Source organism: Rana temporaria, chromosome 2, assembly GCF_905171775.1.
Source record: "Rana temporaria chromosome 2, aRanTem1.1, whole genome shotgun sequence".
Lineage (NCBI taxonomy): Eukaryota > Metazoa > Chordata > Amphibia > Anura > Ranidae > Rana > Rana temporaria.
Window position 1 is genome coordinate 135,539,633 of NC_053490.1, and position 12,751 is coordinate 135,552,383.

The 12,751-nt window shown below is 41.7% G+C and overlaps 1 protein-coding gene across 2 annotated transcripts in view; it reads right to left on the reverse strand.

Annotated features, from left to right (window-relative positions):
- The window catches only part of SPATS2 (spermatogenesis associated serine rich 2), a 136,906-nt gene that overhangs the window by 46,690 nt on the left and 77,465 nt on the right, over window positions 1-12,751 (reverse strand). Inside the window, exon 1 of one of the 2 annotated variants that reach the window (XM_040341152.1) lies at window positions 285-404. The exons of the other annotated variant lie outside the window; for it this stretch is intronic. Within the exon in view, the coding sequence (XP_040197086.1) occupies window positions 285-288 (4 nt within the window). The 5' untranslated portion in view covers window positions 289-404. Of the gene's footprint in view, window positions 1-284; window positions 405-12,751 lie in introns of those variants that run through there. 2 annotated transcript variants of the gene reach the window in all.

Genomic DNA, 12,751 nt, shown 5'->3' on the forward strand with positions numbered 1-12,751 from the left:
TGTGCACCTGCAGCCTGTAGAACTTTCAAATGACACAATAATCACTGCTAAAATATGCTTAGGACAACCTATGGCTACAAAGTTGTGGAACAAGTTCAATGAGATCATTTCAGCCTTTCCGTACAAGCTGGAATTTGTAGTTCACAACTGGAAAAAAGAAAAAAAACACACCCAGACAGACATCTGCAACAAATTACAAAAGTTTATTATGTGCATTTTAAAAGACACATAAAAAGTATTGAAATACACAGCAGAAAGTATAAACCCCAGCACCTATGACTTACCCATTTGCCTGGATGAAGACACTGAAAGGATGTGCAGATAGATAGGAGCTGTGTGACAAGGTACAGTATAACCAGTTACATGTACCTGATGATTGCTGTGTCCTGTACTGGAACGTGTCACACATTTTTACAGGCTGATGGTTTCCCAGCCACGCCCCCAGCCCTGTCAAAAGATCTCTCCAATACCACCAAGCAGACAATCCGCACCCAAAGTAAGCACAGCTCTTCGTCATAAATGCACAGCGTGCTGACTGACGTCAATGAAGCTGGGAGGGGGTAGGACATGGCTGATAAAACACTGGACTTGGAAACTCGGGTTCAACTCCAGATCGAAACGCTAACATCTTAGACAAAGGTCTCAAAGCTTATGCTAGGTCCTTTATGGACACGGAAAGCAGAAAAGCGCACACGGAAACTGCTGTAAACATTGTCAAAAAGGAAAATACTTTTTCCAGCTGTTGACACACTTGGAAGACATTTATAAAAACTGCAGCAGACAGAATCTAGAGCAGATGTGCATGGCAACCATCATCATCTTCAGCTAAAGGAGTTGTAAAGCTAACTTTTTTGCTGAAATGACTGTTTACAGGGTATAGAGACATAATAGTTAACTGATTCCTTTTAAAAATGATTAAAAATAGATAAAAATCAATCATATAATGCAGAGGTTGACAAATTTGCTTGGAATCTAGGAGCCAGCTAAAAAAGTTAGGAGCCAGAAAACGCGCCCCGTCTGACGAGCTTGCGCGCAGAAGCGAACACATACGTGAGCAGCGCCCACATATGTAAACGGTGTTCAAACCACACATGTGAGGTATCGCCGCGATTGGTAGAGCGAGAGCAATAATTCTAGCCCTAGACCTCCTCTGTAACTCAAAACATGCAACTTGTAGAATTTTTTTAAACGTCGCCTATGGAGATTTTAAAGGGTAAAAGTTTGTCGCCATTCCACGAGCGGACGCAATTTTGAAGCGCGACATGTTGGGTATCAATTTACTCGGCGTAACATTATCTTTCATAATATTAAAAAAATGGGCATAACTTTACCGTTGTCTTATTTTTTAATTAAAAAAAGTGTGCTTGCAAGACCGCTGCGCAAATACGGCGTGACAGAAAGTATTGCAACGATCGCCATTTTATTCTCTAGGGTGTTAGGATAAAAAATATATATAATGTTTGGGTGTTCTAATTAGAGGGAAGAAGATGGCAGTGAAAATAGTGAAAAATTACATTAGAATTGCTGTTTAACTTGTAATGCTTAACTTGTAATACCAACGGCCACCACCAGATGGCGCCAGCTTACACATCTGGTGGTAATAACTTGTAATACCAACGGCTCACCACCAGATGGTGCCCCCCTTCCAAGCCAAGTCGCCAGGACCCTATTTCTAGTCTGGCGCCCGGGATTTGTCGAGCCCTGATATAATGTACCTGCAGTTTCGTTTTTGCATGTTGTTTCCTGCCTCTGCTGTACAGAGCCACAGAGCCAATACAGGGCAGTGATGGTTTGGAAAACGAAACTGATTGGTGCTGTGGGGTTTTAGACACACAGAAATCACACCTCCTTGATTAGTGACCACAGAGAGAAAGCTCCCAGTACTGTGGTCATCAGGAAAGTGTGGAGATCAGAGAACAATTACAGCAACTTGAGAGCAAAAACAAACAATGAGGACATGAAAACAGCAATGCATTAAGGTAAAGGAAGCTATTAAGATAAAAAAATAAAAAAATTCATTTACAAACCCTTTAACCTTTGAAAAGTACACAAGCTGATTGGTTGTCATGCACAGCCAATCCAGATTCTGTCTGCTCCGGTTTTGATCAATTCCCCCAAATATGTTAAAGAAAAGGATTTATCCTTACAGTGGTTCTCCTAATGCAAGGGTTTACTGCTCATTTTCACTAAGGGACAATAAATAAGGTAAGTGATGCGCTTGCCTTTCTCCCTGTGCCCTAACAGCCTACACTTTTTGTAGGTGGGTCCTCGGATTCCTCCAATGCAATGCAGCCTACAACACTTCAGAATTCCAACGCGTTTCCGCTTTACAAATGTTACTGAGGCCAGGGTGTACATTCCATCCTCCATGTAGCCAAGCTCCCTTTGTGCCACTGTCACATACATGGACATCACATTGCATGTTGTCAATTACAAGGAGAAATTGAATCTAGTAGGCTCTGCCTACTCCGCATTACTGGTTGCTAGGAGGCTGTCAGCTGTGAAGCGGACAGTGTCCTAAATATCCAGTGACCGGTGTGGGTGTGGTGGGTTTATATCTATGACATACATATTTAGTTATCTATGAACTGGAGACTGAATTTTTTATACATTTTTAATTTGTTGCAATAGCGTGCAAAAGTGAATCGGCCACACGTGTCAGTAAAGCTACTGAAATGGTCAGCAGGATTTTTGTAATCTGTCGCAGGCCATTTTAAAAAGGAGCCTTACTGCCAGAAAAGTGGCTTTACTGACGTCCCCTAATAGTGTGAACACGCCCTGACTTTAATGCCATTCCTTAAATACACACGCCGAATGGAAAGTCAACACTAATTATATCTTGTAATTAGTTTGTGAAGCATGTAAGGGTGTTTGTTCAGAGGTGTTCTTTAAATATTAAAAGTGATATTAAAAAGGGGTTGTTTTTAAATAACAATCTTGTCACTTACCGCCACAGATTGGCCCTGGTCCTCCTCTAGGGTCCCTCAGCGGCGCTGGTGGCTCCTCCCCACATTGAGTGTCCACGTTGGAGAAGGCTCTCCTAAGGTAGACACCCGTGCGGGCATGCCAATGAGTCCTGCATTTGTGTCCATTCACACAGAATGCAGGACTCTGCCCCCCATCATTGGATTTGATTGACAGCAGCGGGAGCCAATGGCTGTGCTGCGATCAATCTATCCAATCAGGACATGAAACACCAACTAGAGCAGGCAAGTAAATTGGGGGGGGGGGGGGGGGGGATGCAGCACTACAGAAGGTTTTTCACCTTAAATGTATACTTACCTGCTCTGTGCAGTTGTTTTGCACAGAGCAGCCCAGATCTTCTTCTTGGGTCCCTTGCAGATGCTCCTGGCCCCTCCCCAAGCTAGTGCATTGTTGGTTCACTTACCCTTTCCTTAGATTCCCCTTCTAAATGTTTTTTTCCCCCTTTGTCTGAATTTCTCGCTTCCTGTTTCTCCTCAGTAAGCTTGCCCCATCATCCGAGCCATTCTGGCTGGGGGGGGGGGGGGGCTAGTCAGCGTGCTCGCCCCCTCCCTTGGGACTACATCCCGCACAGCGTCTCCCCACAGGGATGTAGTCCCCAGGGAGGGGGCATGCACGCTGACTAACCAGCCATTCTGACTAACCCCCCCAGCCAGAATGGATCGGATGATGATTTTAAGTTAAAATGGCGATATGATGAACATTTGCACAATTATTGTGGGGCCCAAAAGATCAGTAGCACTTTTTTGTATGCTACAGGTCTTTTTTTTCTAGAAAATGTCTAGTTTGAAGGGTCTTCAAATTCTGAAAGCTACAAGTAAAAAATTAAAACCTCCAGATTTGATAATTTTTTGGGTATGCTTTATTTTCACCATTTTGCAAAAAGGCACAATGTAAAAATGTAAACTTTTTATTTATTAACTCCATATAAATTAAGCTTTTATATTTAGTAGGGATTTAGCAGGAATTTTGTAAAATTAGCTGTGTCTTTATCTGCCAATAATGGTTGTAGTGTATTTTTTGCGAATATATTGGTTTGATAAACATTTATGCAAATACTGCAGGGTCTAAAAAAAAAAATCTGTAGCGCCTTTTTTTTATTCTAGAGATCATATGCTTTCAGAAAATATATGGTTTTGGGGGTCTTTCACAAATTATGAAAGCTGTAAAAAAGGGAAAAATGAAAACCTTCAGATTTTTACAAAAATTTGGATATTTTAAACTTTTGCGTCTGTTCAATGTTCACCATTTTGCAAAAAGGCGCAATATAAAAAGTTACAAATATGTGTTATTTATTAACTCAATAGAGGTTAAGCTTTTACAATTAATAGGAATTTTTTTAAATATGCTGTGTTTTTATCTGACAATAATGGTTTTAGTGTATTTTTTGCAAATTCATTCGATGGATAAAAAACGCAAATACCGTGAGGGGGTCTAAAAAAATAAAAATAAATCAGTTGCACCTTCTTTTTATTCTAATGATCATATTTTTTTATTTTTTTTGGAGGGGGGGGGGGGGTGGGTCTTTCAAATTCTGAAAGCTATAAGTGAAAAATAAAAAAACAAAGGAAAAAATTGCAAAAATGGTCTGGCCACCCGAGTATACAAAATGGAGCACAGGGCCTGGCAGCGAAAGGGTTAAAATGCAAATCAATGTATAACTTTTTTGAAATGCGTTTTTCTTGATATTTTTGTTATTCTACCTACCATTAAATTATAGACTGATCATTTGTCAGTTGGCAAACGTACAAAATCAGCAGGGGATCAAATATTTTTTCCCTCTCTGTATTATACAGCAGCGGCTGGTGCAGGATGTTAAAGGGACAAAAGGTGAAGTATCGCACAGTTTACTTATTTATTTGCCACAGTGGGTCATGATGTGGTTAGCTGCAGCACGGCACGCTGTGTTGGAAAAATGTAGCAATTGTCCAGTGGTGTGAACTGTACCAAGATAGAAGGGTGTGTACCCAATATATATATCCTTGCCAACACATCGCTTTTATAAGCACAACTGGCAAAACTGCAGCAAGAGAAGCTTACATGATTAGGGCGTTTGCCAAAAATATGTGAGCTTCTCTTGCTGCAATTTTACTAGTTGTGCTAAAAAAAAAGAAAAAAAAGAAGGTATGTATTAGCAAGGAAATTTGTCAGGTGCATGCCTTTATTTTGGGCGTAGTATCGGTAATTGGGGATCTACACCCCGTGCTGCAGCACCAACCGTTACACCTGCCTTGTGCCTGGCTTTGGAGGTGGAGTGCTTTTTGGGGACTGCTAGGGATGCAAGCTTAACTTATGGGACTCAAGGAAAAATGGTCTATGTGGTGGAAATACGCAAGGCAAGGCAGCCTAAAGCATATGGGGGGGGCCTTAAAATGTATAAAAATGTGGAAAAAGACATCGCTCTGGGATTCAAGAGGATTTAGGAAGAAAAGCCTAGGGGATTCATGAGGTTAACATCAGCTTGGATTTCAGCTTTAACAGCAAGCAGGTGCAAAATCATCACTTTAGTAACTTTTACGTGACCAGCACAAGGAGGATTTTGAAGCAACATTCTCCAGTAAAGCCCGTTTCCAGCACCTAATTAATCTATTTTACAGCAAAACCCATTAACAATTACTTAGAAAGTTATAAGGTCATTTTTTTTTTTTTGTTCTGCTAATATACACACACACACACAAAATATAACTCGTACAAATATCTACTACGATCTCACATCACATAGAAGCCACTGAGCTCACCTAATCTCTGTAGGAGGGTTGGAGTTTAAGCGCCAATGTATTTGCAATGACCTGGATTGAAACAAAACCTGCAGCAAGCTTTGGTTCAGGTCAAAGACTGAAACGAGTAAACAGAACACGTTTTCCACTGGCCTGGCTTTCCAGAGCAGGTCACTGTGTCCAAAAAAAAAGGAATCATACAAAGTACTGAATTTACAAAAGGGTATTGAAATATAGCGCTGATTAGGCTACAAAGTATTAAGACAAATTAAAAGGATGAGTTTATACGAGAGAGAGCATGGGCCCTAAATGCATAGTCAGAACATTTTTAAATGTTTTTTAAGAACACTTTGTAGGACTTTCTTAGTAGACTGCAAGGCTGAAATGCAAAAAAAATAAAAATAAAAAATAAATAAAAAAAGTTTGAAAAATGAATATACCTGTAATTTAAAACAATTAAAAGGGCACGTGTTTACAGCAAATCATGCTTCAATCATCCTCTATCCACGCCAAAATTGTAACAGACAGCAGTAAGCCAATGCCTTCTGAAACTGCACTGGTTAACCACTTAAAGGGGTTGTGTAAAGACAAAAATATTTTCCTCTTAAATTAAAGTCTGACAGTAGCTGATAAAGTAAAAAGTAATGTTTTGCATTATAACTAGTTTGATACCTGTTGAAATCGAGCTGTTTTATTCACCTCCAGCACTCCTGAATCATTATTCTCACTGACTTCCTGGTTTGCGGTGCGCATTCATTCTTGCTACATCACGGCCTAATGGGTACTACAATTCCCATTAGGCTTAGCCTCCATGCCTGTGGGGGATAAGAGAGCATCTTCACGCAGGGCTGTAGTCATAGGAAGGGGTTAAGCACCTTCTGCTTTCCACCATGCAAAACGGCTCAGATGCTGGTGGAAAGCAAGAAGAGGAGAGACAGGAAATGGCATTTTCAAACCTGGATTACTGTATTTTGGAGGTCAAAAGGAAAAACGAGGTAAGTGATAGTTAAAATGCTCTAGCTTACAGCAATCAATTAATCTAATAAAAAACGAACCTTTAGTGTTCCTTTAAGCCCCGGACCAATATGCTGCTAAATGCCCAAAGGCGTTTTTACAATTCGGCACTGCGTCGCTTTAACAGACAATTGCGCGGTCGTGCAACGTGGCTCACAAACAAAATTGGCGTCCTTTTTTCCCCACAAATAGAGCTTTCTTTTGGTGGTATTTGATCACCTCTGCGGTTTTTATTTTTTGCGCTATAAACAAAAATAGAGCGACAATTTTGAAAAAAATGCAATATTTTTTACTTTTTGCTATAATAAATATCCCCCTTACTGGAAACAACGAAACCCCCCATCTCTATCCGACCTTTAGCCCTGGTTCACACTGGTGCGTTTTGACATGCGATCTGGCATGTCAAATCGCATGTCAAAACGGCGATATTTGCCTCAAATTGCCGGCAATGGCACTGTCCTAATCGGTGCGATGCCGCATCTGCACCGCTGCACCGATTTCAAAAAGTAGTTTTTGTACTACTTTTTGCGATTTCGGCCCGCGATTTACATTGACATCTGTGCAGAAACCTGCACAGATGTCTCTATAATCGCGGCCGAAATCAGGACTGCCAGCGGGAGTGAAATCGTGCGAGTTCAGCTAAACTCGCACGGCTTCACTCCCGCAGCCCAGTGTGAACCTGGGCTTACTCCAGAATTAAAGATGTAGAGGTCATGAAGTCCATGACAGCTAGGCTAGCGGACCGGGTGGACCGACATTCAGCAATGTGGGAACCGTGGCACTGGCGAATAGACCCCCCATGACCTCACGAGACCCCCCCCCGTTCTATACAACACGATCACTTGGAGGCCGGGAGGGACGCGCCCTTCTGTTGGGTCTTTCTTATGCCCCTTGCCTTATCCTCTCCCCCCTTCTTTCCTCTTTCTTTCTCATATTACTTTTATTTTGCCCCTCTCTCCCCCCCCCTTTTTTTTTTCCCTTTCTCTTCCTTCCCTTTGGAATAGCGGGACACGCAAACGTAAACCGCGGACCTCACTAATGGTCTGTTTGGTGAGAGAAGCCTGCGCTATAATTACTTTAGCGCTACTTCGGTCTGATACGCAGTGCTTTCCCTTATTGACTCATGTCTGTGGTCTGTATGTTAATTTTATACTGTGTAGACCTCCGTGTCCTTTCCACAGCCGATGGCGACTGCCGACTCCTTTACTTTTGTATTGTTTTGTTCTATTGTTTATGTTTTAAACCCAATAAAAATTGTCAATTATAAAAAAAAAATATCCCACAAAAACATATATAAAAACATTTTTTTTCCTCAGTTTAGGCCGATACGTATTCTTCTACCCATTTTTGGTAAAAAAAAAAAAAAAAAAAAAAGAAAATCGCAGTAAGCGTTTATCGATTGGTTTGCGCAAAATTTATAGCGTTTACAAAATAGGGGATAGTTTTTTTGCATTTTTATAACATTTTTTTTTTTTTTACTACTATTGGCGGCGATCAGCGATTTTTTTCGTGACTGCGACATTATGGCGGACACTTCGGACAATTTTGACACATTTTTGGGACCATTGTCATTTTCACAGCAAAAAATGCATTTAAATTGCATTGTTTATTGTGAAAATGACAGTTGCAGTTTGGGAGTTAACCACAGGGGGCGCTGTAGGAGTTAGGGTACACCTAGTGTGTGTTTACAACTGTAGGGGGGTGTAGTTGTAGGACCGACGTCATCGATCGAGTCTCCCTATAAAAGGGATCACTCGATCGATACGCCGCCACAGTGAAGCACGGGGAAGCCGTGTTTACATACGGCTCTCCCCGTTCTTCAGCTCCGGGGAGCGATCGCGAAGGAGCGGCTATAAACAAATAGCCGCGCCGTCGTCCCAGATCGCTCCTCGCGGGAATCCGCCCGCCGCGGGGGGGGGGCCCCGATTGGACCCCCTACCCGCTAGAAGGCAAGGATGTATATATACGCCCTTCTGCCTGTCCGTGCCATTATGCGGACGTAAATAGTCATGCGGTGGGCGTTAAGTGGTTAAGGAACATCAGGAAAGGAAAAAAAATAAAAAACGGTGTGACACCATTCAGAAAGCAAGGAACTGTACAGACGTCAAGGGCAAGCTCCCTCGCTCTTATGGCGTCAGCATACCAAGACATTTTGGACAATTTCATGCTCTCAACTTTGTGGGAACGGTTTGGAGACGGCCCCTTCCTGTTCCAACATATCTGCACACCAGAGCACAAACAAGGTCCATAAAGACATGGATGAGCAAGTCTGAGGTGGAGGAACTTGACTGGCCTGCACAGACTTCTGACCTCAACCCAATAGAACGCATTTAGGATCAATTAGAGCGGAGCAAGGCCTTCTCGTCCAACATCAGTGCCTGACTGTACAAATGCGCTTCTGGAAGAATGGTCAAACATTCCCACAGACACACTCCTAAACCTTGTGGACAGCCTTCCCAGAAGAGTTGAAGCTGGTATAGTTGCAAAGGGTGGGCCAACTCAATATTGAACCCTACGGACTAAGACTGGGATGCCATTAAAGTTCATGTGCTTGTAAAGGATCGGCATCACAATTTTGGTAATATTATCTATGTACGTACGTACTTTTGAGTTATGTGGTATCAGGATATACAAATGCCCATGCAATGCAATACAATGCAAGATCACTTTCAGGCTAGGGCAACACCCGACATAGATATTCCAATATTGAAGAAATACTACTTTTAGTCTGTGAAACAAGCATACAACCTTGTTCTCCTAGATTCTAAGGAAGGAATTTAAAAAATAAGTGATGGTTTTACATATGGCTTTATGCATGTGTATGCAGCATTACAGATAAAAAACAAAAGATTTGCAAAGAGAATACAATGATTTCTAGTATACAAAGAATGTAGCAATGAACCAAGTCACACTATAATATGCTGATTAAACACTCAGTAATATAAACCAGAAATCAATATTGCCATCATTATAATGTTCATTGATACAATTCATGTTCAGATGAAAATCAGATCAGACAAAAAATATTGTGACAAGCATAACACATTCTGTATGGTACAGGTGTTGCAACCTGTAATCATGTATTGTATTCAAGAAGGAAATGCACATTATTTTCTGAATAATGTATATAAAAGCATTACAGTACATGAATAGATTATGTTGAGATGGACAAGGAAAACAATGCTTACCTGACAAAAGGAAACCCTTCCAAAATAATGGGCGATAATCAAAGTGCTGCCTATTCTGAGCATTTGTTGGCAAAACGTTTTTCAAACTGTTTTGAGCAGGGTGGATTTGATTTAAATCAAGTCTATTTAAATCACTAGTAAAAAGGCTTGATTTAAAACAACGTTTTTAAAAGAGCAACCGTCATCTGTTCCGCTGCGGCTCCTCCTCTGACCCGCTGTTGACTCACCGACAGTCCCATTCACTTTAATAGAATGGCTGCAGGTAAGTAGATGCCCGCTAACAGGCGCTGCCATGATGGATCAGGTGCTCTTTAAATGTTTAATAAGCAGTCAGGTAGTGAAACAGCGATATCAGAACCGATTTTAAGTTAATCACGCATAGTTGGAGAACTACTCAAATTATTTTATATTGTATATATCTGTATTTACTTAATCAATGTTTAGTAAATGAAGTGCATAAACAAAATATCTTTGAACAAACAAACAAAACAGCATAAACTAAATATATCAGCCGAGTCCACATAAAAAAAAAACTGCAAAAACACTGTCCTTTCATCACAGCAAGTCTTATGATGTAGTTTCATTTTTGGCCACCAGGCCTTACATCTCTCTTTCTTGCATTTTGCACGCAAAACCCGTTTATCCATAGGCAGATGTACTTCATCAAGATATTCCCCCACTGGGTCTCTTTTACGGCCTGCTGCCATTCTGCTCCTTAAAGCGGAGCTCCACCCTAAAGCTCTTCCGAACCCCCCCCCCCCCTCCGGTGTCACAATCGGCACCTTGCAGGGGGGAGGGGGTGCAGATACCTGTCCAGGTATTTGCACCCACTTTCGGGTATACACTCTGCCACTCTGCAGGGACCTGCGGGCAGTACGTCAACCCGCACCACCCCCCCCCCCCCCCGTTGAGTTCTGGAAAACACACGGCTCCCAGAACACAGCAGGGACCAGCGAGGACGGCGCAGTCCGACTCGCGCATGCGCAGTAGGGAACCGGGCAGCGAAGCAGCAACACTTCACTTCCTGATTCCCTCACCGAGGATGGCGGTGGGGGCAGCCGAGATTGCTCGTCTTCTGCTGCCGACGTCGCTGGACTCCAGGACAGGCAAGTGTCCTAATATTAAAAGTCAGCAGCTGCAGTATCTTGAGCTGCTGGCTTTTAACGTTTTCTTTTTAACGGCGGAACTCCGCTTTAAGGGAGGAATAAAGCACTTTAAGCTATGTGCACAAAGATAAAGGTTTATAGGCTGCCTAGAAGGTTTCATTTTTACTGCTTGCCCTTCCTCCTCACACTTAGAGCATTTCTCCTCAAACAATCATACAATTTGAAGTGTACATAGATTTGCAAAAACAATGGATAAAAGGACTATTCCTGAACTTTGTTGTTTTAGCTCATGGTTACTGTGAAATTGTGTGAATGCAGTGCATGTTATTTCAGCTTGCAGCGCTTGGGTTCCTAGAATGAGTTTACCAAAAATGTAAATATTGCAGAATATACAGCCTGGCTAGATTTTTACTCCAAAGGCATTTTATCAAAATAAATTTGATAAATCCCCAAAAAATTTAAAAATATCAGATTTAAATTAATTAAATCACATTTTATCCACCCTGGTTTTGGGGTGTCAACTTCTGTCATGAGAATGACTGTACAAGGGCCATACAGTGTGCAGAGTCAGTGTAATGATTTTCCTGGGACCCACTGCTGCTGCATACATCCACTCGTTGAGATGCATTCAAAGAGGCGGCTGTATACCGTTGTGTGCTGTGGATTGCATAAAGCATCCCCATGCACATGGATGTATGATCCAAATGCTTCTTTGAATTTAATTTCAATACATTTCTCCACAAGCTGTAGGGCCCCTGTATGGTTGTGTGCATGAGGCCTTACAAAGAAGACCCCTCTGGCTTGCTAGTCCCCTTATACAGACTTGGTGCTCAACTAGCCAAAGTCTTTTTAACTTTGCATTCACAGCTTGCAAACACAATGAAAAAAAAAGTATATATTTTGACATCACACACACACACAGCATAAAATCAAAGAGCTGCAGTCAGAGACCCGAGTGGAGGGAAAGGATATACCCCCCACTACAGTCTTAAAGGGAAAAATGCAAAGCTACGGCTGTCAATCACAAGAAGGGACTCGTCATGGATGCTGCCACTGGAGAGAGCATGCGACTGGACCAGAGAAGCTTCAGAATAGGCAAGTATAACTATTTTCTCTTTCACAGGGTAGTTAGAATAGGCTTAGAATGGGGGTGGGAGTTTGTTTAGCATTGGTTAGATTTTGAGTAAACTTCATTTAAGAAATCGCTGCTTGCAGGCAGATGTCATTAGATATGTAGTCCTTAAAAATTCATAATAAACCAATGGAAAAAGGAAAAAAAAATGCAAAGCATGCAGGGAATACAGAAAGTTGTGGAAAGATGACCAGCAGATAAGGAGCACTCAACATAAAAGTAAGCTTATATCATTTGTGTTGCTATACCAATATACAATACATACCTGGGAATTAAAGACCAGTTAGCCTAACATCAATAGTATGCAAGCTCTTGGAGGGGATGATAAGGGACTATACACACACACACACACAAACGATTTTAGTAATGAGAACGGTATCATTAGCAGTAATCAGCATTGATTCATGAAGAATTGTTCTTGCCAAACCAATCTATCAACCTTCTATGAGAAGGTGAGTTGCCATCTAGATAAAGGAAGGCCCGTAGACGTGGTATCTGGATTTTTCAAAAGCATTCGACACCGTTCCCCATAAACATTTACTGTACAATATAAGGTCCCTTGGTATGGACCATACATGGATTGGAAACTGGCTACAAGGGCGAGTTCAGAGG